This window comes from Anabrus simplex, chromosome 8, assembly GCF_040414725.1.
Source record: "Anabrus simplex isolate iqAnaSimp1 chromosome 8, ASM4041472v1, whole genome shotgun sequence".
Lineage (NCBI taxonomy): Eukaryota > Metazoa > Arthropoda > Insecta > Orthoptera > Tettigoniidae > Anabrus > Anabrus simplex.
In genome coordinates, this window is record NC_090272.1 from 183,020,542 (window position 1) to 183,044,954 (window position 24,413).

General features: G+C 37.5%; 1 protein-coding gene across 3 annotated transcripts in view; it reads left to right on the plus strand.

The window, feature by feature from the left end:
• The window catches only part of GLS (Glutaminase), a 157,345-nt gene that overhangs the window by 60,296 nt on the left and 72,636 nt on the right, over positions 1-24,413 (plus strand). For all 3 annotated transcript variants that reach the window (XM_067152558.2, XM_067152556.2, XM_067152557.2), the window contains one exon: positions 18,562-18,661. In XM_067152558.2, coding sequence (XP_067008659.2) covers positions 18,562-18,661 — 100 coding nt within the window. The remainder of the gene's footprint in view (positions 1-18,561; positions 18,662-24,413) is intronic.

The following is a 24,413-nucleotide window of genomic DNA, read 5'->3' on the forward strand; positions in this document are numbered from 1 at the left end:
AATCCTGGTCATAGGATCGAAATACATCAGCAGATTATTACATTACGCGACCTTCTTCTTCTTCATCCATTCCCATTTCCAGATTCTCTCTGGGTAGGGTAGTGTATTAAAGCCCTCCACCTTACTCGATCTTTCCACCATTCCTCTTCTAGTACTTTATTGCTATTGACTCCTCTATTTGCAATACAGTCCACAACAGAGCTCCTCCATCTCATTCTAGGCCATCCTTTAGGCCTCTTTCCAGTCTCTGTATCCATGAATGCTCTCTTTGGTATTCTCTCTCCTGGCATTCTCATCATGTGTCCAAACAATTTTAGCTTTGCCGCTTGAAATTTACACACTCCCACACTTCTCCTTATTTCCTCATTTCATATTCTATCTCGTCTTGTCTTTCCCTGTACGCTCCTCAAGAACCTCATTTCAGCTGCTTGTATCTTACTTTGGTTCCACTTAGTCAGCGTCCAGGCTGCTGAAGCATACGTCAGTATAGGTTTATAATAGGATGAGTATAAAATGTTCTTGCTCTTTATTGGCACATCTTTGTTCCATACAATGTCTCCCACACATTGGTAGAAACTTGCAGACTGCTGTATTCTTAAATCAATTTCTCCATTCAAATTTCCATCTTGTGACATCACGCTGCCCAAATATTAAACAATTTTCACTACTTCAAGAGGTTCATTTCCAATTTTTATCACTCCCCTGGATTTTCTGTTACCTCTCGTCATGATCAAAGTCTTGCTTTTTGCAGTACTAACCTTAATTCCAAAATTTCTTATCTCCTCATTTCCTAAATTATTATTATGTAATAATGGAGATATTCATGATTATTACATTTTTCACCATTGTCCAAATATCTCCAGAAATAATGGTTCCATCTAAAAAGCGTTCATGACAAAAATGGTAGAATATGAAATTTCCAAACTTATAAATATGAACTAACTATAATAATGGAAATATTCCCAAATTTGTATTTTAATATTATTTTCCAACATTATTATTTGATGAAAATATACCATTTGAGCATATGACAAGGGCCTTCAGGTCAACAGAGTGGTGTCTACTTATCTTCTCCTGATCACTCCATGGTTGTGAGTTGTGACAAGTAGTGCAGCTAGTAATATTTAAAAAAAAATGCCTTTATAAGCCAGCAGAATTGTTCAATTTCACTGCTACTGTAAAAGTGTATTACAGTATTACGATTTTTTTTTTGCTATTGGCTTTAAGTCGCACTGACACAGATAGGTCTTATGGCGACGATGGGACAGGAAAGGGCTAGGACTGGGAAGGAAGCGGCCGTGGCCTTAATGAAGGTACAGCCCCAGCATTTGCCTGGTGTGAAAATGGGAAACCACGGAAAACCATCTTCAGGGCTGCCGACAGTGGGGTTCGAACCACCTATCTCCCGAATACTGGATACTGGCCGCACTTAAGCGACTGCAGCTATCGAGCTCGGTGTTACAAATTTTAGAATGCACCACTGAATGTTTGAGGATCTTCTTGGCTGCTACTATAATATTAGGGCCATAAACCTTCCAGTTAATAAAGTCACATATTACCATTAAAAAACAAAGTAAATTTGTATCCTCATCCTGAGACACAGCCCAATGGATAAGTAAAATTCTTTCAAGAATAAAATTTACTGTATCCACCTGTTCAATACAATTCACAATTTATAGTGATTAAATTCTACATTAATTACACACACTTTTTAGGTACCAGTACATGTTTTGCCCTTTTTGGGCATCTTCAGCCGATTGACAATCTTAAGGTCAAGTCCAAGGCCCTGTTTGAGTTAAACATTTGAACTTAATACTATACAAAATGTTCTTAGTCTAAAATTTTTTTCTTTAGATGCTGTGTACATGGGTTTAAAACGTGTACGTTGAATAAAACCAAAATTTGTGACATGAACACAGTAAAAATTATCTACATTTAACTAAAATTGTCCACAGCGAAAATTGGATCTTCATCAATTATTGGATGAATCAGACATATTTTAATCTACAGTTTATAATGATTAAATTCTACATAATTACATACACTTTTTAGGTACATGTTTTGTGCTTTTTGGGCATCTTCAGCCTATTGACAATCTTAAGGTCTAGTCCAAGGCATGTCGTACGTTTGGCAACAACAAAACCGGACCTGTGGTATGTCGTCAATCATGCAAAGCTTGAATATCCCATGTGGAAAGAAGTGAGGTTGGATGATACTATTTTTTAAGGAATTTAGTATAATTATGGGTTAAATGCGTCATGTATGTTGAAATTATGTTGTCAAATATCCTTCATAGGCAGCTGCTCCTCTAACAAAATGCTTCCTAGATTATGTATGCTATTCTTATTAGACTATGTTCTCGTTGATTCATTGTTCTACCTTGGAATGGTTTATGAATATTGTCTGTAAATGAATAAAAAGAAAAAGAAATTTAGAATAACTAATGTTTGAGCCCACATTGATAATTATAAACATAATAGTATAATACCCCTCTCATATAACTGACATTTGTTGACAATGACATCTTTAAGATTATTGTCTTTATTATAGGTTTGGTCCAAAAAATGTATACATTTTCCATTTCACTCAATAATTTCCCCTTGCCTAAGCTTCTAACAATGGTTAGATCTTTCTCTATTGACATGAATTTATGTACCATTTCACTCATATGCTGGCTCATGGCTCAATACTTGTTGTGTTTGGAAGCATTGTAGTGTTCCAAATACCTTGTATAAAGCCTCCTCTCAGTTTGACCTAGATACGAGAACCCACATTGTGTACACTTTAGTCTATAAATCCCAGATCTTGAGTAACCGTTGTTATCATTATTGACTTTATTGGGGTTAAAAAGTATGTTTTGGTTATTATTTACTGTCCTGAAGGCTATATTGACGTTTTGTTTTTTAGAACTTTTGTGATCTGATGAATAGCTGGGTTGTTGTAGGTAAATGTGGCATAGCTATTTTTCTTGGATTTATGTGGTACTAGATTAGAGGTTTATAGATTAAAGTGTACACAATGTGGGTTCTCGTATCTAGGTCAAACTGGGAGGAGGTTTTATACAAGGTATTTGGAACACTACAGTGCTTCCAAACACAACAAGTATTCAGCCATGAGCCAGCATATGAGTGAAATGGGACATTATTTCATGTCAATAGAGAAAGATCTAGCCATCGTTAGAAGCTTAGGCAAGGGGAAATTATTGAGTAAAATGGAAAATTTATACATTTTTTTGGACCAAGCCTATAATAAAGACAATAATCTTAATGACGTCATTGACATCAAACATCCGTTAAATGAGGTAACTCCAAGGTTGATCCATACTGTAAATCAGAAAAAGGTCCCTATTATTTTCAATCACAGCACTCAAATGTTCCATTTACCACACCTAATGTTAGGCCCGCCCACACCAATTCGGGTAACACCTCTCTAGTAATAACACAGGCACACAAAGTACAACCCACTCCCCTTTCCCCTCTATGCTCCACCCCTCCGTTACCGCATCAGTACTTCACTAGAAGTAGAAAGGTTAGTCGATCAGACAAAACCAGAACAGGTGGATCCATCTAACTTCAGACTGGATGAGTAAGTTTGACCACAATTATGGGGTATTGTACTATTATCTTTATAATTATCAATGCGGGCTCTAGCATTTGTTATTCTAAATTTCTTTTTCTTTTTATTCACTTACAGACAATATTCATAAACCATTCCAAGGTAGAACAATGAATCAACGAGAACAGTAGTCTAATAAGAACGGCATAAAAAATCCAGGAAGCATTTTGTTAGAGGAGCAGCTGCCTATGAAGGATATTTGTCAATATAATTTCAACACACACAGCGTTTAACCCATAAGTATACTAAATTCCTTAAAAAGTAGTATCATCTAACCTCGCTTCTTTCCACATGGGATATTCAAGCTTTGCATGATTGACAACATACCACAGTTCCAGTTTTGTTGTTGCCAAACGTACGACATAGTTGATTAAAAAGCACCTATGGATGAACATACTTTTTACAAACTTTTTTAACCTAATTTTTCATCCCGTAATTGATGAAGATCCAATTTTCGCTATGGACATTTTTAGTTAAATGTAGATAATTGTTATTGTATTCATGTCACAAATTTTGGTTTTATTCAAAGTACCGTACACATTTTAAACCCATGTACACAGTATCTAAAGAAAAAAAATGTACAAATTTACTGTATCCACCTATTCAATACAATTCACAGTTTATAGTGATTAAATTCTACATGAATTACACACACTTTTTAGTTACATGTTTTGCACTTTTTGGGCATCTTCAGCCTATTGACAATCTTAAGGTCAAGTCCAAGGCCCTGTTTGAGTTAAACATTTGAACTTAATACTATACAAAATGATCTTATTCTAAATTTTATTTATTATTTATTATTTTATTCTTGAAATAATTTTACTTATTTACTTATTGTTATCTGCAATATGGAACAGACATGTGATTTGTTACTTGTAACACCGCAGTGGAGGCGAGACCTTTTTAATCACCATTAAGGGCCCCTACAACAAAAATTTTAATGGTTAAACCTATTTGTGTGTCTCATCCCTTATTAAAAATTGCAAACTACACCCTAGTTGACTTACCCGCTCCTTCCAACATTTCTGCCTGATGAAACTACGGATCACTCCTTGGATTATATTTGATAATCAAAATCGCAACCAGTCTATTTTTAACTATGCACTTCACTGCCAATATAGATCTAGCCTTCTCCAGTGTGTCTTACATCTGTCGAGACGTCAATTATGGGTGACTTCTACAAATCTTACACGCAAATGGGGCTTCTTTTTTCTTCATTTATCTTTATCTACACATAGGATGAGGTATATATTACGGTTCCTATAAGCATTGGTTTTTGTCCTCAAATTTAATCTGCTCGCACATGGTTTAATGTTTTTAGATTCAGAGGACTTTTATCAAGAGGACGTACATTCATAGTTTTAAGACAGTTGGTGCTATTTTTTTAAGTTTAAGCCATAGGTTAATGTTTATGGATCCCGTTTTTAATTAGGTCTTGCCAGTTTTGTAAAATTTGTATGTACTTTATGTATTGTTTATTATAACCTTGTCTATGTATATTTTTCTTATTTTTGGCTGATGATGATGCACACCAGCATCGAAACCGGTACCGAGTATAATAAAATGTTATAATTTTTCTTATAACATTATATGGTATTGAATAGGTGGACCTCTCTTGTTTCCATTAGGTTCCTATAACTACACTCACATTTGATCTACTGTGGTAGTAGTTCTGTTTCTAGTAATAGGAACATCTTTATATGATATATCTTACTTTGGATACAAATATCATTTTGAGGTGCCACAGTTATTATAAATCTGCTATCGGCTGTTCCCTACCTTACTAACATACTTGACTTCATAGATATTCATAAGTAATATTAGCTAGAGCAAATAACCCCAAAGAACACAGCCCATGAGCTTTTGTAAGAGTGTAACTTCTTAACTCCCAAATAGTCAACGTTATTAAACCTACTAAAGCTACTCCTACATGAGAAAAAGAATAGTATGTTAAAGTTTTAAAATCTGTTTGATATAAATAAACCAATCTAACAATTCACCACCTACCAATCTAATAGACTTTCAAAGATAATTATACTTCAAGCCCAAGGATACTATTATTGAGTAAACACGCAATAACCCATAATCCGCTAGCAACACTCCTGCCAAAATTATCTAACCTGACACTGGCGCCTCAATGTGAGCCTTAGGTAATTAAAACAATCTCAGATCCAAGTTCCCATACACGCTATAAACCTACCAACAAAGGCAGCAAAGCCACCAAAGTCTAAAACAGTAAGTACACTCCTGCCAATCTTAAATTTTTGACAGTACCTGGGCCTCCACTGATGGCAGATAATAAGGTTAATTGTTACACTATGGAGGTGGACATATTACCAATTACAGCAGTGTAATTATCTTCCCCTAATTCTTATCCTTATGGACCATCTTTATAACTGATGGGAGGGAAACAACGTGGCTCCCAGTAAGGTCATAGGTGAAGTGTGGTAACATGTAACAATATCCTTTGCATTGGTGATAAATGTTCCTCCTGTTTGAAGGAACCAAACCATACATTTAATTGGAAAATGTGGGCATGTCCTGTTTATAAAACTTCTAGTGTACTTTGTGGAAGAAAATTTAAGACCCTGTGTCCAGTTTCCATTTGTTGTTATATATAAAATGAAAGATCACTGTATACCTGGTTGTCCATAAGAATACCTGTGTAACGAAGATGAGACATTTCCTGTCTCCAAGAAAGTATCAATTGTGTTAACTTTAGGACTTAAGACAATGTAGTGAAAAACTCTAAATAATGAAAACTGTGTACTAATAATATAATTTACAATCCTCTTACAACTTTCTAAATGTTCTTCTCTAACAAACAATTGATGGTTTCTTCTGACTCATAAGGTATCTTCAAGATGACTGCGTTACAAGCAAGTCTCATGAAGATGTCTCTCTTATTAATGATACCAGCAGTTTCTATGTATTTAATTCTTTGTTGGCTTTCTTTCTTGCTCTTTTGCTCACACAGAGGATACTCTTTCATCCATGACGTCAGTTACATCTACATGTAGTAAGTAAATGTTTTTGTTTGTGATAGTTTAGAGCAGAATGGCATCATGCTTATTTTACAGTAATAGAAGTAGACAGCAAATACAGCAAGGCTAGTTCAGCAGTGCAGTTATATCTGATTGATAGCATTTTAGACTGTATGTACTGTACGGGTGGAAAGTTCCAGTAAACCTACAATACACCTGTTATTATACTATATTTATGAAGATATTTGAATGTGTGGATGATACTTGCAAAACTACTTCAGTATTGACTTCAAATAAAACAGGCACATTGTTTGTAGAGGAAAGAAAACAGAATAATGAGTAATAAAAGTCAACAAATTTCAAGACTGCATGATAATGATGATGATGATGATGTTAAATTCTTCAGTCTGTAAAAACTAATCTTGAGTAATAAACTTATAAAATAGGTACATGAAAAAGAAAACATATGATAATTAGTTTGGACAGACTACAGAACCTAACAGTTAAAAATTAATTGATTAAAAACTGAAAAGAAATGGTTTCAAGTATTACAAACAAACAAAAACAAAAATCCATGTAGGTATATGAGCAATCTTATACAGAAAATCAATAAGTATGATCATGCTGAATTTTAGATCTGGTTTTGGTAAGGAACCACAAAGCATAATAACATGTGTATTGTAGGTGTTCTGGGACTTTTGCCCCTACTGTGTGATGAATTATGCAGAATTTTCTGCTCTGTTTATGGAAAAAACAAACTGTCTCTTTTAGTGTGTTTGATGAGAACGAGACCCTCTCATCTCTTCTTTTCATTCAAGTGAGGGGTAGGGAACTGAAGGTTAGAAAACGTTAACATGGCTTGAATGTTGCCAGATTGTATTGAAAGCATAGTTTAGCGAGGAGGGATCAAGAAATCCCTTTGAGACCCTAGCATTTCTTTTGCTGATATCTTAATACTTCGAAGGATTTGACCTCTTCCTTTAGGCCTCTTGATTAGTGTCAGTATAGGATGCTTGTTCACTAAGCAGGTAGACAGGTAGGGCACGCATTTGTTACACTCCCTGTAGCTGCAGAAGAGACTTGAAGGTCATTCATTGTCAACCCCCAAAACTGGATTAAGCTTTAGGCAGACCTCTAGCTGAGTCTGACATTGCATTCACTCTCTTCACTTCATCTTTCCAGTCTGACGTACCTTGGTCAACCCCTGTTCTCTTCTGACCATATTATTTCATAATCAGTTCTTTATGTAAATATCAGTTTATTTATTAATAGAATACTTACAAAGATAGAATAATGTAAGAAGTTGTAAATACTGCAGCTTTTACATTTGTGCAGGCAATAAACACGGTATTTCGTATAGGTAGCTATTCAAGAGTTGATCAGCTGGTTCCACCTGTCACAAAGGCAATAATTTCTTTAATTAAATAACACGATACCCTTGTAAATATTTTTAAAGAAAAAAATTCAAGAGTATATACGGTATTTCACTGGTGAAAAAGTTAACAGTTGTATTGTTATTGCTGCTCTTTGTATTCAAATATTCTATTGTTGGCCTATGATCATAAACAAAGAGTACAGGGTAGCCAGGAAAAGAAAAATTATAATCAGCCAATTCCTGTATTCCGATATTTGTAGTTCTGAGTAAATCAATTCTCCGGCGTACTTTATAATTTGCATTTTCAATCTTTTAACATTTAAGGGTAGTTTTAATTTCTGATAGCTTGTAGGAATAAAAGGGGAAAAGACATTCCAACTACATTTCTGTAGTTACGATATGCTTAAACGGAGTTTAGAAGTACTGCAGTGTAGTTATTTTATTAGAAAACATTGTGCTTGCTATATTATAGCTTAATTTTTATGTAGGAGGGGAAAAATATCTCTAGGAATTTAGCTCTTACTATAATTCTGTTTCAGTGAACCTGTTGCAATTAGGATAGGATTTAGTCTTCTTCTTCCTGATATGCTTCTGCTTATGCAAGTCGTTCTTAGGATTAAGTGCAGTTTAGAATTTTAGTGTAGCTATTTTTATTAGATCGTATCTTGCTTGCTTTTTCTGTTTGTGAATAATAATAATAATAATAATAATAATAATAATAATAATAATAATAATAATAATAATAATAATAATAATAATAATAATAATAATAATAATAATAATCCCGTGTGGGGATTTACCGGTTACTTCCATCGGGCGCGTCCCTTTGGAATTGGGGAAGCTCGCTGGCTCTGCCGCCAGCAGAGTCAGAGGGTAGTAGGGAAATAAAATACCACCGTGAAAAAAAAAACTGGTCCTTTGCCAGGGTTATGGCGAAGACTGGTAAATGACCAGAAGCGAGAAAACATCTTGAGGCAACCTCTAGGGCTTACAACCCTAGTTGTAAAAGGATGGGTACCCGTCCAAAGCAAAGTCAAGTTAAAAAGCATGATGGCACAACATTTCAAGAAACATACCCCAGGGGGTAAATCTTCAGATAAATCCCTCGTCGTGAACACCATGGCGCACTAGTCTCGTTCGGATTCTGGGGGAGACTCGACATCATGCAAGAGACGAGTCAGAGCGTCTCGTTGTACCCCGAAGAGTCAAAAACTCAGGCCAAAATCTAAAACCTTTCTAGCAACTTTCAACATTAATTCACTTACACAAATTGGCAAGCTGAAAACCCTCACCAAAGCTCTTCACGAAAATTAGATATCCATAATGGCCCTACAGGAAACAAGGTACCCAGATGAAGAGATTTTTGAATCCGAAGGCTATCGATTTTTCAAGAGCAAAGCGCAAAGAGGAATCCTCAATGGAGATGTGATGCTTGGAACCGTGTTTGCTGTTAGAACCAAGATCCTTAAATCAGTTGCAAATTTCGAACCTGTGAATGACAGATTGTCTATACTCACAATTAAATGCACGAACAAAACCTACGCCCTAGTTAACGCACATGCTCCTACAAACGATAAGAACATGTCTGATCCAGACGAAGTTGATCATTTCTGGGACCTACTGGATGAAAAATTAAACAAAATCCCCAAACACCATGTCAAGCTTCTTTTGGGTGACTTCAATGCCCAACTAGGTCGTGAACAGAAGTACAAGAAAGTTATAGGAAATTACCCTGCTCACAAAAGAACCAATCCCAACGGCAAAAGACTGGTGTCCATTTGTGAAAATCACAACCTGCATGTAATGTCGACCCACTTTCACCATCTACCCAGAAAGCAAATGACTTGGCGTTCTCCCGTCCAAGCTCTCGGAGAGTTCCAAATTGATCATGTTGCAATCTCCAGGAGAAACAGCCCTGAGATTATGAATGTCAAGGTAAAGAAAGGTATCAATGTAGCCTCAGATCATTATATGTCTCTTATCAAATTCAAACCAATTCCCGCAAACACAAGGAAGACAACCAAACAGATCACACGCTTCGACAATGATAACCTTTGGCAAAGGGTCGAGGAGTTCCAGGAGAAGGCTAGACCAAATGACTGTGACTTTAACAATGCCAAAAGTCTCCTTGTTGAGGCCGCCAAAGATGTTGCAGAAATCAAGAGAAGCAAAAAGCATGCCTGGTGGAATGGAACCTGCGAATCAGTCCTCCAAGAAAGACTCAATGCGTGGAAACAGTACTACTCTACAAAATCAGAAAATGATTGGGAAACCTACAAAACCCAACGTGCCCAAGCAGCTAGGGTGTTAAGAACTGAGAAACGTAAATACGAAAAATCTCTCATTGCAAAGATAGAACAAAACTTTAGGAAGAATGAAAGCAGAGAGTACTACAGAGCCTTCAAACGCAAACTCACTGGCTATAAACCACCATCTCTATGCTTTGAGCAAAAGGACAGCACACTGGCAACGTCAAATGAAGAAAGTTGCAGCATTCTGGCAGATTACTTCAAGAATTGACTTAATTGCTCTAAACCGCAAAGCGCCATTAAGACCAAGGAACCCTTACTCATGTACCCAGATTCCAGACCACCCGACAGAGATGAAATCAAGCGCCACATTGCCCGTCTCAAAAATAACAAAGCGCCAGGGGAGGACTCAGTAGTAGCAGAACTATGGAAATATGCCCCAGAGGAATCACTTGATATCATGCAAAAGCAAATAGAAGAAATTTGGAACAAGGAGACCCTACCTGAAGATTGGAAAATAGCTTTGATCCATCCATTACACAAAAAAGGCACCATGAAGAACATCAGCAACTACAGAGGAATATCTTTGCTACCCGTGACTTACAAAATTCTATCACTTGCCATCCTGGAGCGTTTGGAAGCACAAGTCGAACATCAAATAGGTGAATACCAAGGAGGGTTCAGAAAAGGTCGCTCAACATCTGAACAGATCCAAAATCTCAAAACGATCATCAGATATTGTACACTAAGGTCAAAGCAGTATGTATCTGTCTTTGTGGACTTCAAGAAAGCGTACGACTCCGTTGACCGGGAAGTCCTGCTAAACATCTTAAATTAATTTGGAGTTGATTTGAAACTGCTGGCATTAATTAGAGCCACCCTGACCGATACAAAATCCAAGGTGAAGTTCCACGGATGTCTCTCGCATTCCTTTGACATCAAAACAGGAGTCCGACAAGGTGATGGGCTATCCCCGATACTCTTCAACTGTGTTCTTGAAAAGATCATCAGAACCTGGCGGGTGAGATTACAGGAAACCAACTACAGTCCATTGAGAATAGGAACCAAATCCAAGGGGATCGCAACAGACTGCTTAGCATTTGCCGATGATATTGCTGTTCTCTCAAACGACATAGAAACCGCTAGAGCTCAAGTTGAAATTTTAAAGGAAATTGCCGAAAAAACTGGTTTGCAGATATCGTTTGAGAAAACAGAAGTAATGACTAACATCAAAGAGGTTCCACCAAAACTCCATACAAAATACGGGGACATCACCCGAGTAGACAAATTCAAATACCTGGGTGAGATCATCATGAAAAATGGACTGGACAAAGAAGCACTTCAGGAGTGAGTACGCAAACTGGAAATAGCCTACCAAACATCTCGCACAATCTACAACGAAAAATGCCTTTCCCAAAACACCAAGATATGTCACTATGAAACAGTTCTGAAACGAGTAGTTCTATATGCAGCCGAAACCCTGTCTCTAAATGCCAACAAAGGACTCCTTGAAGAACTGGAGAAAAGAGAACGCAAAATTGTGAGAGGAATCTTGGGATCAAAGTGCAGACATGGAATCCATCAAAAGAGATCCAACAAGGAAGTCTACAGCAAAATAGAGAAAATTACCGACACAATCAGAAAAAGACGCGCACGATTTTACGGTCATCTGAAAAGAATGGACGGAAGAAAGTTAACTAAAGAAATCTTTCACTTTTTTGATTCAAACCCCAAAACCACAATTCCCTCGTTTAGAAATACCAAATGCTACATATCTCAGCTGAAGACGCCCTTAACAGAGATCTCTTCCGCAAGAAAATATTGACGAACGGGCTAAACCGAGATGAGCAACCAAAGAGAAGACACGGTGCCCCTTGGACAGAGGAGCATAAGCAGGCCCACTCACAAAGAATGAGGGAAATTTGGGCTCTAAAGAAGGCCAAGTTCAGTGTCAAATGCAACTAGACTTAACATGGTCCTTGATGGCCCCAGCGAATTATATATATAAATAATAATAATAATAATAATAATAATAATAATAATAATAATAATAATAATAATAATAATAATGATGGAGACTTCATTGCCCAGATTGGCAAAGAAAGGAAACATCGTTAGAAACTATCCAGCCCACAGACGAACCAACCGAAATGGGGAAAGGCTTATAGAGCTTTGTAAGGCATTCAATCTTGATCTTAAGTCAACAGCCTTCAAACATCTACCGAGAAAACAAAAGATATGGATATCACCAAATCCTCACTTGGGAGAATTTCAAATAGATCATGTTGCCATTGCACGAAAAGCAACACAAGAGATCCAAAATATTAAAGTCCTGAGAAGTGCTAACCTTGACTCAGACCACTATCTATCCAAGATCAAAATTAAGCTTCATCCAAGAAACACCACAAGAGTTAAGATAAAGAAAACTAGCAAATTTGATACAGAAAAGCTGAAAACTAGCAAAGAATTCACCCAGAAACTTCAGTCTTTGGACACAGAAAATTGGGAACAACTGAAACATGCCATTGTTGAAACGGCTGAGGAGACAGTATTGCTAAAGAAACCAAAGAAGCATCCGTGGTGGACTCAAGAATGTGATGAAGCCATAACACAAAGACAAATCGCTTGGCAAAGGTGGAATTCCCTGAAGAATCCAGAAAGATATGAAGACTTTCTGAAGTCTAGGAAACATGCAGCAAAAGTGATCCGCCAAGTAAAGCGCGCATTTGACAAAATCCAACTGACACAGATCGAGCAGGACTTTAATAAGAATAATACTAGGGATTTCTATAGAACCTTCAAACGCAACCTCACCAAGTACACCCCACCAAGTCTACATTTCCGAGATCACAATGGAAAAGTTGCCTACAACGACAAGGATAACTGCCAAATCTTGGCTAAATATTTTGAATCTCTTCTTAACTGCGAAGAACCAGAATCAGAATTCACCTTTGAAGAATCCAGACATCCCAACCCAGACTCTTCTCCCCCCACAAAAGAGGAAATCAAACAGATAATTACATCATTAAAGAACAACAAAGCACCTGGAGAAAATGCGATAATTGCTGAACTCTGGAAGTCTTCAGGTGAAAAGGCGATCGATAAACTAACTGAGATCATTCGTGAGATCTGGGAAACAGAGAGGATCCCAAATGATTGGACAGCAGCCCTGATTCATCCCCTACATAAGAAAGGTGAGAAAACAGATGTAAACAACTACTGCGGCATCTCCCTTCTCTCAGTAACATACAAAATTCTTTCCAAAGCCCTTCAAACTCGGGCAGAAGAGCAACTTGATTCACAGTTGGATGAATACCAAGGAGGCTTTAGAAAAGGACGATCTTGTGCAGAGCAGATTATGAACGTTAAGTCTGTCCTGTCGTACCTAAAATCCAGGAATAGGAATTTTGTAGTTACTTTTGTTGACTTCCAAAAAGCCTATGACTCCATAGATCGACACACTCTTCTCCGCATTCTGAAGGAAATGGGCTTAGACAACAAAACGGGAGCTATCATTCAACAGACCTTAACGAGCACTACGTCCAGGGTGAAATTCAGGGGAGAAATTTCGAACGTCTTTGAAATCAAGACTGGTGTTAGGCAAGGGGATGGACTATCACCCCTTCTCTTCAACTGTGTTCTGGAGAAAATAATTCGGGAATGGTGCAAGGAGATGTGCAAGGAAGAGGTTGAGAATGGCCTTAGAATAGGATATAAGAAAGATGATCTTATCCTAGACTGTCTAGCTTTTGCAGATGACCTAGTGATCTTTTCTGATTCCCTAGATACTGCTGAAAAACAAATTAACCAACTGAGAATCCAAGCAGCAAAAGCTGGCCTCCAAATCTCTTTCCAAAAAACAGAGTTTATAACCAACATCAAGCCAGCTCCCAGAGAGCTCATTGTGGAACAGGGAAAAATCAAGCAGGTGGAAAAGTTTAAGTACTTAGGTGAGTGGATAGTACCTAACAACTCTGAGAAAGAAGCAATCATGTACAGAATCAACAAGATGGAGATGGCATATCAGCTGACTAGGAATGTCTACAACAAAAGATCAGTGTCCATCAATGCCAAGCTTAGGCATTATTGTTCGGTTGTACGCCCGGAAGCACTGTACGCAGCAGAATGCCTCGCAATGAACAGAAAAGGTCTGATGGAGAAGCTAGAAGCTAAAGAAAGAAAAATCCTGAGAAAGATTCTTGGACCAATCAAAGAAAATGGTGAGTACAGGAGACGACACAACAGCGATCTGTACCAGCATATGGAGAGGATAATGGACACGATTCGGAAAAGGAGGATTCATTTTTATGGCCATATAGCATGCATGAACACACAGAGACAGACCAATAGGATCTTTTCCTACTTTCTTAACAAGAAAACCAAGGGACCCTGGTTTATCGAAGTTGAAAAAGACCTTCAGGAAATAGGAATCACACTTGAAGACATCCAGAAATGTGCTCCTCTCCAGAAAAAGCTCCAGGGATACAAGAGGTTCCAAGAAAGGCCAAAGTTGAAAACAGGCAAGAAGTGGACTGATGAAAGAAAGGAGGCTCACAGAACGAGACTGCGTGAGTACTGGGGAAGAATTAAAGCTCAGGGATGCAAACGGTTGAAATAACGTGGTCCACAGCAGGCCGAAACGAAGAAAGAATAATAATGATAATAATAATAATAATAATAATAATAATAATAATAATAATAATAATAATCGGCAGCCCTGAAGATGGTTTTCCGTGGTTTCCCATTTTCACACCAGGCAAATGCTGGGGCTGTACCTTAATTAAGGCCACGGCCGCTTCCAACTCCTAGGCCTTTCCTATCCCATCGTCGCCATAAGACCTATCTGTGTCGGTGCGACGTAAAGCCCCTAGCAAAAAAAAAATAATAATAATAAACCTGAAATGTTTTGTGCTTCATAAATCTTAATCATTGGTGGTGGGTCTCTAACCAAAGACATAGAGAAACAGGAAAGGAAAATTTTTGGCCCAGTTTGTAAAGAGGGAATACGGAGGAAAAAATCATCCCAGGAAATATATTGTCATTCTGAAAAGAAATCTCACACTTTTTAGAAAAGACGACTGAAATTTTATGGATACACTATCAGAATGAACAGTAACAGAGTAACTAAAAGAATTCTCAACCTGGCCCTTTCATCTAAAACGAAGAACAGCTGGCTTCTGGAAATTGAAACAGATCTCCAGGAAATCATCAACTCGGAAGACATTATACAGGACATTTAAATTCAGAACCAAAATCGACAATCACCAGTTTAAAGACAAACCCATCACCAGAGCCACTATAACTTGGACAGAAGAATGAAGGAAGAAGCTCAGCGAGAGGATGAAGAGATTTTGGAAGGAGAAGAAGACCAGCATATCAGCTGGCATCGAGTATCTGTTCGAGCTGAAGTCTCATTGCAGCCCATGGGTTTCTTTGTTATTATGATGGTTCATTTTATAGTTTTACTGTGTGACCTTTGCTTATCCAAACTTATTGAGGAATGAAATCTAATGCCCTAAATCTAATGAAATTGATCAAAGAAATCTCAATACTCTTAATTAAGATTTGCACTACACAAAATCATTGAACATGATGTGAACTGTAATCATAAAAAGTCTGAATTAACTTTATGATTTCTGCTACTCTCCCTCTGTGGATCAGTGTCTTCACATCAGGTTATTTCAGTCTTCTTCTTTGGTCTTTCCTCTTGGTCAACTTGCCATTTGTGAATTTTGGATCTGAAGATTACCCTGTTTTGGACATCTGCTGGTGTAATTCCTGCCTGTTTCACATTGGTTTTAATTTTTCCAATCTATTTCACTTTGACTGTTGACTCTACTCTACTCCTGTTTTCATAGAATTTGACTATTTGATGATTATTATTATTGATTGATAAAAACCCACATTACAGGAAAAATGACCATTCTAATTATGCCAGTACAAATGTACAGACCTTATTAATGTTATAAACAGCAAGGATTGCAACATTGTATAAAAATATTAAACAACTTCACCAGCAGATGTGCTTTGCAGGTGTTAATAATTGCAAAGATAATGTATAATATTCTACTACACATTAGAAAATGTATTTTAGATAAGTTATAGATAAGTAAATAAATAAATAAATAAATAAATAAATAAATAAATAAATAAATAAATAAATAAATACATTTATTATTATTATTATTATTATTATTATTATTATTATTATTATTATTATTATTACATGTCACCAAACCAAACTCCATGGCACTACAGCCCTTGAAGGGCCTTGGCCTACCAAGCGATCGTTGCTCAGCCCGAAGGCCTGCAGATTACGAGGTGTCATGTGGTCAGCACGACGAATCCTCTTGGCCGTTATTATTGGCTTTCTGACCACGGCCGCTATCTCACCATCAGATAGCTCCTCAATTCTAATCACGTAGGCTGAGTGGACCTCGAACCAGCCCTCAGGTCCAGGTAAAAATCCCTGACCTGGCCGGGAATCAAACCCGGGGCCTCCAGGCGTGCTACCCCTACACCACAGGGCCAGCACATGTCACCACCTACTCATAATTAAATCCAATATGTTTGATGAAGAACATTAAATGTATTCGATTGTAGATATAAAGGTCTGAAAATATCATTTGTGCCTATTTAGAATAGATGAAAACCCTATAACAATTCTGATATGAGGATTGAGGATAACATCGAAGTTATAATGAAACAAAAGAGATCTTTTCAGTAAAGAAACAATAACACGCACACAAAATGAAGGAACATTGTGTACTTCCAAGGTTTCTTGTATAAATGGAAGAAGCAGTAAAAAAATTAGCTTGCCTGGTGGGCATGAGTGAGGCATCAAGTCTATATGATCTGACATTTTGGTTAGCTTGTTCAGGTCCCATTGGTGGAAACAATTTTTACCAGAATGTTGGACGGCAGGATATGAGAGAATGTTGTATACAATTTCTACTCACTAGACTGCATGCCAAAAGCCTGGATTTAGTCTCAAACCTCTCTGCAGCATTCATATGGAGAGACGGCATAAGAGCTGTTGATAGTGATTCATCCATCCGATGGAGATGTTAAGCCTTGAACAGACCCCTTGGTCATATTATTGAACAGGAGTAGGCTATGTGACAATACTGGGTTTCACCTTCTCCCTACCTCATAATTATCATCACCACCACCACCAGCACCACATACCCAGATGTGCAGATTGCCCATGGGTGTCAACTAGAAAGATCTGCCCCAGGCCTCTCCAGAGGCCACATGACATCAATGAAGTGACACAATTGGCCTCTTTTACCTCTAGGAGGAATGCTTTTTTTTTTTTTTTTTTTTGTGCTAGTTACTTTACGATGTGCACCAACACAGATAGGTCTTCAAATAGATGGGCTTTCTCAACAATCCTTGCTCATCTACATTCATTTCTTCTCAGCCCCGAAAAGCTCTTTTCTGTTTCCCAGCTTCACCAGGAGAGCAGACTTCAACACTTGTTGAGGGGCATCTTACACAGATCTTCAGTGCTGATGTGGGAAGTGTAGAATAAAAGGAAATCTACATAAACACAGGATAAGGCAAGAGACAAAAAGGTACACATGAATACAGGTGATAAGATTAGGAACACAGGATGAACAGAAAATAAGAAAAGGAACCCTATGAGTGAATGTAAGTAATGGAAAGGAACAAATGAATGATAAATCAAGACAAACATAAAAAGATAGGAGCATCATAGGAACACACAACAGGATAAAGGGACGAGGGAGCAATAGAAAGAGGAGACAGGGACAAACAGTTAAATAGAAAAGGACAAGGACAGTTTCTACCTTCAAATAAATAGAATCCCTTTCTTCTACATCCATTTCTTCTCAGGGCCCCGACAAGATCATTTTTGTTTCCCATCTTCGTCAGATCAGGAGGATGGGCCTCAACACTCAATGGGAGGCAATCTTGACACTTGATTGTCACTTGTTTGTTCATTTACATTACTTATGTTTATCATTTTTGTATGTTTCTATCCTCATTCCTTCATATGTTAATTTTTTCTTTACATTTTTATGCTGAAGAATTAAAGTTCTTGTTGATTAATTACACCTGACAGACCTGTCTATCTTATACAAGCCAGAAATATGAACAGTTCTGTGCCTACAGTAACCTAGCATATCAATCACTTGTTATTGATGTCAATTGGCTGCAGTCACTTGTAAATTGGTACCACTTACTCTTGTCACCTTAGGCCCTAGAAAAGATCTTATCAAATGAGCTTGTGGTTTAATGTTGCAACAGTTCAATTGTGTCTCACTATGAGAAGGTCTATGGATGAACTGAGATATGTTGCTTCATTTCTTTCCAGTGCCCGTGATCAAGACCAGGCAAAAAATGCTGAAGACGTTCTGTTTGATATGTTCAAAAATGAAGAGACTGATTTACTTCCGATTGGAAAATTTCTTGCCGTAAGTATTACAGCAAACATAGCAACATAATATTCCTGTTTCAAGCATGTACCATACTTCTGGATCTAGTAAGTTCCATTTTCAATAAGTGTCATCCTGGGAATTTATCTTTATAATCTTTGTACTGTAAACTCTATATTATTATTTAAAAAATTCACCAATAGCAAACTCCATGTTTGTTTAGAACCAACTGCAAGTCTCTTGTTTCAAAATGAAAAGATTACATTACTGTTAAGTTCTTTTTCTCGGTTGGGCCATGTTATTTTGTACACCTTATGTCACAGGTTGCTGACTAAAATTTTAGCAGCTGTGCCCCAGAATCTCTAAAGAAAAATCCAAGTGACTATAGAAATAATGAAACACTCGAGCAACAGGAATTTGATGGAAGGCTACAACATTTCTTGAATGCCTTTTATACACAAATTACCCACATGCACATCAAACTATGCAAACACAGGATCCCTCCAGGTTAGAGAATAGTAATGGAAATTCCCCATCTAACTGCTGGCCAAGAGATATCGTTCAGATATTTCAGATATTGCGGGACCCTGGGGCTGGAGAGATTATTTATTCATTGCAAATTTCATTTTGATCCATATTGACAGTTATCACTTACAAAATACTTTGTTATTTGAGGTCAATCTAATCAATACTTGTTTTACTTGTGATGATTTACAATTGGTCAGTACATGTTTTAGCTTGTTTCAAGCCATCATCAGCTGACATGACATTCTGCTTTCTTCAAGGGACATTTACGAGGTATGTTTTTTAAGTGACTGTGAAGTCCGGTCTGTTATTCGTTTTCTGAGTGCAAAAGGTTTGAAAGCTATCGCTATTCATTGTGAGATCTGTGCAGCTTACAGACCAAACATCATGAGCGATGGAATGGTTAGGAAATGGGTGCAAGCATTTAATGGTGGCCGCAAAGATGTGCATGATGAAGAACGGAGTGGACGACCTTCAGTCATTAGTGAAGATTTGGTGCAGGCAGTTGACCGAGCAGCGAGAGAAAACAGATGCTTTACGATTACATTGTTATCTGACATGTTTTCGCAAGTTTCTCGAAGTGTTTTTTATGAAATTGTGAGTGAACGGTTAAACTACCGAAAGGTGTGCTCACGCTGGGTACCGAAAATGTTGACGGAGGAGCACAAAAGCAAACGTTTGGTCAGTGCCTTAACTTTCCTGGAGCGTTACCACGAGGAAGGTGATGATTTTTTGAGTCAAATTGTAACGGGGGATGAAACCTGAATCAAAACAGCAGTCTATGGAATGGTGACATTCAACTTCACCCAAGAAAGTGAAGTTTAAGCAAACAATGTCAGCCCGGAAAATTGTGAGACCGTACACAAATTGCACCACTCAATTCAGAACAAAAGGCGTGGCATGCTCAGTAAGGGCGTCGTTTTGCTTCATGACAATGCACGCCCACATGCGGCTCATCGAACCCAAGACCTCATCACATCATTTCACTGGGAACAATTCGATCACCCTCCATACAGTCCTGATCTTGCGCCCAGTGATTACCACTTGTTCCTGCATTTGAAGAAACATACGGCTGGCAAACGCCACGATGACGATGATGGTGTCAAGATGGCCGTGTTGCAGTGGCTGACAAATCAGGCGGCCAACTTCTATGAGGATGGTATGCAAAAGCTCGTTGTATGATATGAAAAGTGCCTCAATATTGGTGGGAATTATGTTGAAAAGTAGAGTATTGTACAGACTTGCATATAAAAATAAAATAGTTAAAAATCTCTGTTTTTCATTTATTTCAAAATGGTACTTACTTAAAAAACATGCCTCGTATTTTAAGGATCCTCATGAAGGTTCAATTGTTTCAATGTATATTTTTTAATGTATGCCTTTAGTTTATAAGAGAATGATTATTCTTTACTATTAAATATTTGTCAGTGATGATGGCCTGAAACAGGCTGAAAAATGTATGACCAATTGTAACTCATCATCACGAGTAAAACAAGTATTGATTTGGTTGACCTTAAATAACAAGGAGATACTACAAGGTGAGAGACAGTGTCCAACCTTTATGGATGGTTTTAGCTGCCTAGGGAGAACGATTGGATTGATTGGAACAGTAGAATGGGGATGATGGGACAGCGGAACTACTGTTTAAATTTTCCAAATGTGTAAGGAACACTTCACAGTATTTTTTGTTGTGTAATAACAAGAAACAGAAACGTTCTTTGAAATCATTTAAGAAAAGAAAAGGCAGCCAGGTCGAAAAGAATGAATAGGTTTTGGGAGAGGTGAAAGATGATGAAAGCTAAATTCTTAGATGTATATGGTTTGTTTTAAGTGCTCCAATGTGGGCGTAAAATACCGTATGTAAATAAATAAATAATAAAGACTAGGTAAACAAATCACAGGAAATCTGCTACCTGGGCAACATTCCTAAATACAGATCAATGATGATAATTACTTTGGATCAATTAGGGGTACGTCAGTTATCTTTATAAAGAATACTGCTCGTCATCCTGCAGGTAAAGTCCATAAAATAACAACATAGTCCAACCCATGAAAGAACTTAATTGAAGAAAAGGTTGTATATTAATTTTTTTCATTATGTTCTTCTTCTTGCATTAACATAGAACAAGAAGTAATTCGCAAGTCCAAATGCAGTCACAAAAGGTGATGGACAATAAGCAGCTTAGATAAGTAAACTCTCTCAAACTTACTATGGTGGCACTAGAGGACATTAGCAATTCACAATCATTGACAAGTTTACACAACGTGATTGATATTGCACATAATGTGTGCATGATTTAAAGTAATTTTATAGAACATGAGGATGTTCTTACAGAATGAAACGTCATTCTTTGTTTAACAGTGGTTTTTTTTTTAATAGGTATGTTACAATTCATATGTGTTAAAATTAGTGTTTTCAACAGACTGAAAAGTTTTAAAGTTACATAGGACTGATCCCGTATAATCAAACTTGTCAACAACAGTTAACATTGTTCTGTTATTTGGTGCCTTCTTATTAAATAATTCCTCATACTGTTTTTCAATGTGAAGCAAAGTCAGCCCATTCTGATGACCCACTCTGCATGACTGGAAATAATGTTCCATGATAAGTACCTTCTCCTCTGTTGTGACAATCATAATTGCAGAAATCAACACAACAATGAATTTACAATATGTAACTATTATATACAGTTATTTACTATTATATACTTTATTTTCTTGACACGGCACAAGCCCAAAAGCCTATACAATATCATGTCTATAAGTACGGGCTATGAAAGCATTAATGGAAATATTATATACAGTACTTAATTGCTAGGGAAACATAGACAGTTGTTAGCAATAATTTCAGTGTAGTTTGTTTATCGCACACCATATATGTGTTTCACTCCCAATAGCTCTCTTACCTGAGCATATTAACTTTACGTTGTGCAAGCTGGCGGATCTGCTCTCACTTTGATGATTAAGATGCAGCTCTGAATACATAATCAGGGATTCCTTGGCCTGTTGGAGTGCTCTGATGAGGACAAGCCAGAATGGATAAAGTTTTAAGCAGAATGCAAGTAGAAAACTTCCTCTTATGTAGCTGATATGAGTTCTTAAGTTATAATTGAAATACAGCCTTATTATTTGCTCAGACTGTGTCTGGCTCTTTGGCTGAATATTCAGTATTAAGTCTTTTGGTCCAGAGGGTCCCAGGTTCGATACCCAGCTAGGCTGGGTATTTTATCTCATCTGGTTAATTCCTCTGGCTCAAGGACTGGGTGTTCATGTTTGTCCCAATACACAATACAAGACACTGATAACCACCACAGAAACATTAGTGAATACATCCCAGATGTAACTTGAAAGCTTTTCAGTCTGTCGAACACACAAGTTAAATATAAATATTATACTACAACATACTACTTGTAAAAAACATATAATTAAACAAGGGATAAAAGTATATTTACTATTAAATAAAGAATGGCATGTTTCATTCTTAAAATAACATCGTCAGATTCTATCAAGTCACACTGAAATATTTAGAAATAATATTTATGTTTATCTAAATGGTTTAAAGTTGAAACTGGTCTCCGACAGGGAAGTGTACTATCCCCCATACTATTCATCATAGTCATGGATGAAATTCATATGAACATTAAACAGAGATTGGGAAGACAGGCAACAAAAGCCATGTTGTTTGCAGATGATATAGTGATATGGGGTGAGGATGAAACGGAAGTACAAAAACAAGTAGTTGTATGGAATCAAGAGACAGAAAAATTTGGGATGAAAGTAGGCACAGAGAAAAGTAAAACAATAGTGATGACAAGAGGAAGGAAGGAAGGAAGGAAGGAAGGAAGGAAGGAAGGAAGGAAGAGGAAATATAAAACTGAATGGTAAAATGGTAAAATTCTGGATGTGGTTAAAAGTTTCAAGTACAGAAGATGGAAAGATTACTGAGAAATTGGAAAAAGAATACAAGAATACAGCAAGCAAACAGCTTCTACCAGAGTGTAAGGGGAATTTTGTGAAACCAAGATGTCCCGAAGAAATGTAAGAAAGTGTTATATTCAACCTACTAACCTATGCAGCTGGATCGTGAACTACAACAAAACGAGAGGAGAGTAGAATACAGGCAGCGGAGATGAAATTCCTAAGAGGTATTGAGGGCAAGACCAGAAAGGATAGAATTAGAAATGAAGAGATAAGAAAACGGACAGGAATCTTGAAACTTTAAGACAGGATAGAAACAACAAAGCTAAAGTGGTATGGGCATATGATGAGAATGGGAGAAGAGAGACTGCCAAAGAAAGCTTTTTCAGAGAAGTTAACAGGAAAGACACCATGATGAAGACCCCAAAAGAGGTGGACAGATTCAGTGTGGGAGTGCGTAGAGAAGAGAGGAGGAAACCCAGAAGACGAACTTAAAAAAGGAGAAGAGTGGTGGAGAGACAGCCAGCGATGGAGGTCCTTGATTCACAACCTGACCCTGGAAGCTGGAAACGGGAAATGAAGATGAAGATGAATTATGTTTATCTCTATTTAATATATAGGAACTTAAATTCTAGAACTAATCTTAATAATGTCCTGCTTTGTCTCCACTCCAACATTAACTACATCTTTCTTAACAAATGAATACATCCCGCCACATAAGGTTGGCATCGTGAAGGGCATCCAACTGTATAACAGGGCCAAGTCCATGTGTGTGTGATACAGTTCACACCTACCACCCCACCAGGATGTGGAAAAAGCTGTGAAAGAAGAATTTGATTAAACTGTATCCCATACTGAGTCGGTTCCATGGTGTAGGGGTAGCATGCCTGCCTCTTACCCGGAGGCCCCTGGTTCAATTCCCGGCCAGGTCAGGGAATTTTACCTGGACCTGAGGGCTGGTTCGAGGTCTACTCGGCATACGTGATTAGAATTGAGGAGCTATCTGACGGTGAGATAGCAGCCCTGGTCTCGTCTCGAAAGCCAAGAATAACGGCTGAGAGGATTCGTTGCATTGACCACATGACACCTCATAATCTGCAGGCCTTCGGGCTGAGCAGCGGTTGCTTGGTAGGCCAAATGCCCTTCAAGGGCTGTAGTGCCATGGGGTTTGGTTTGGTTTATCCCATACTGAGGTGGATTACAAAATGTTTACTTATCCAAAAGTCTATTTCCTAATGTGTCATTTTGTCCATTCCCTCATTATTCTGTATAGTACTGTATATTAAAATAGTTAACAGTCTATTGAGTTGCATTAAGGGGCACTACTGAAGTGGAGTAACTTCTTGCT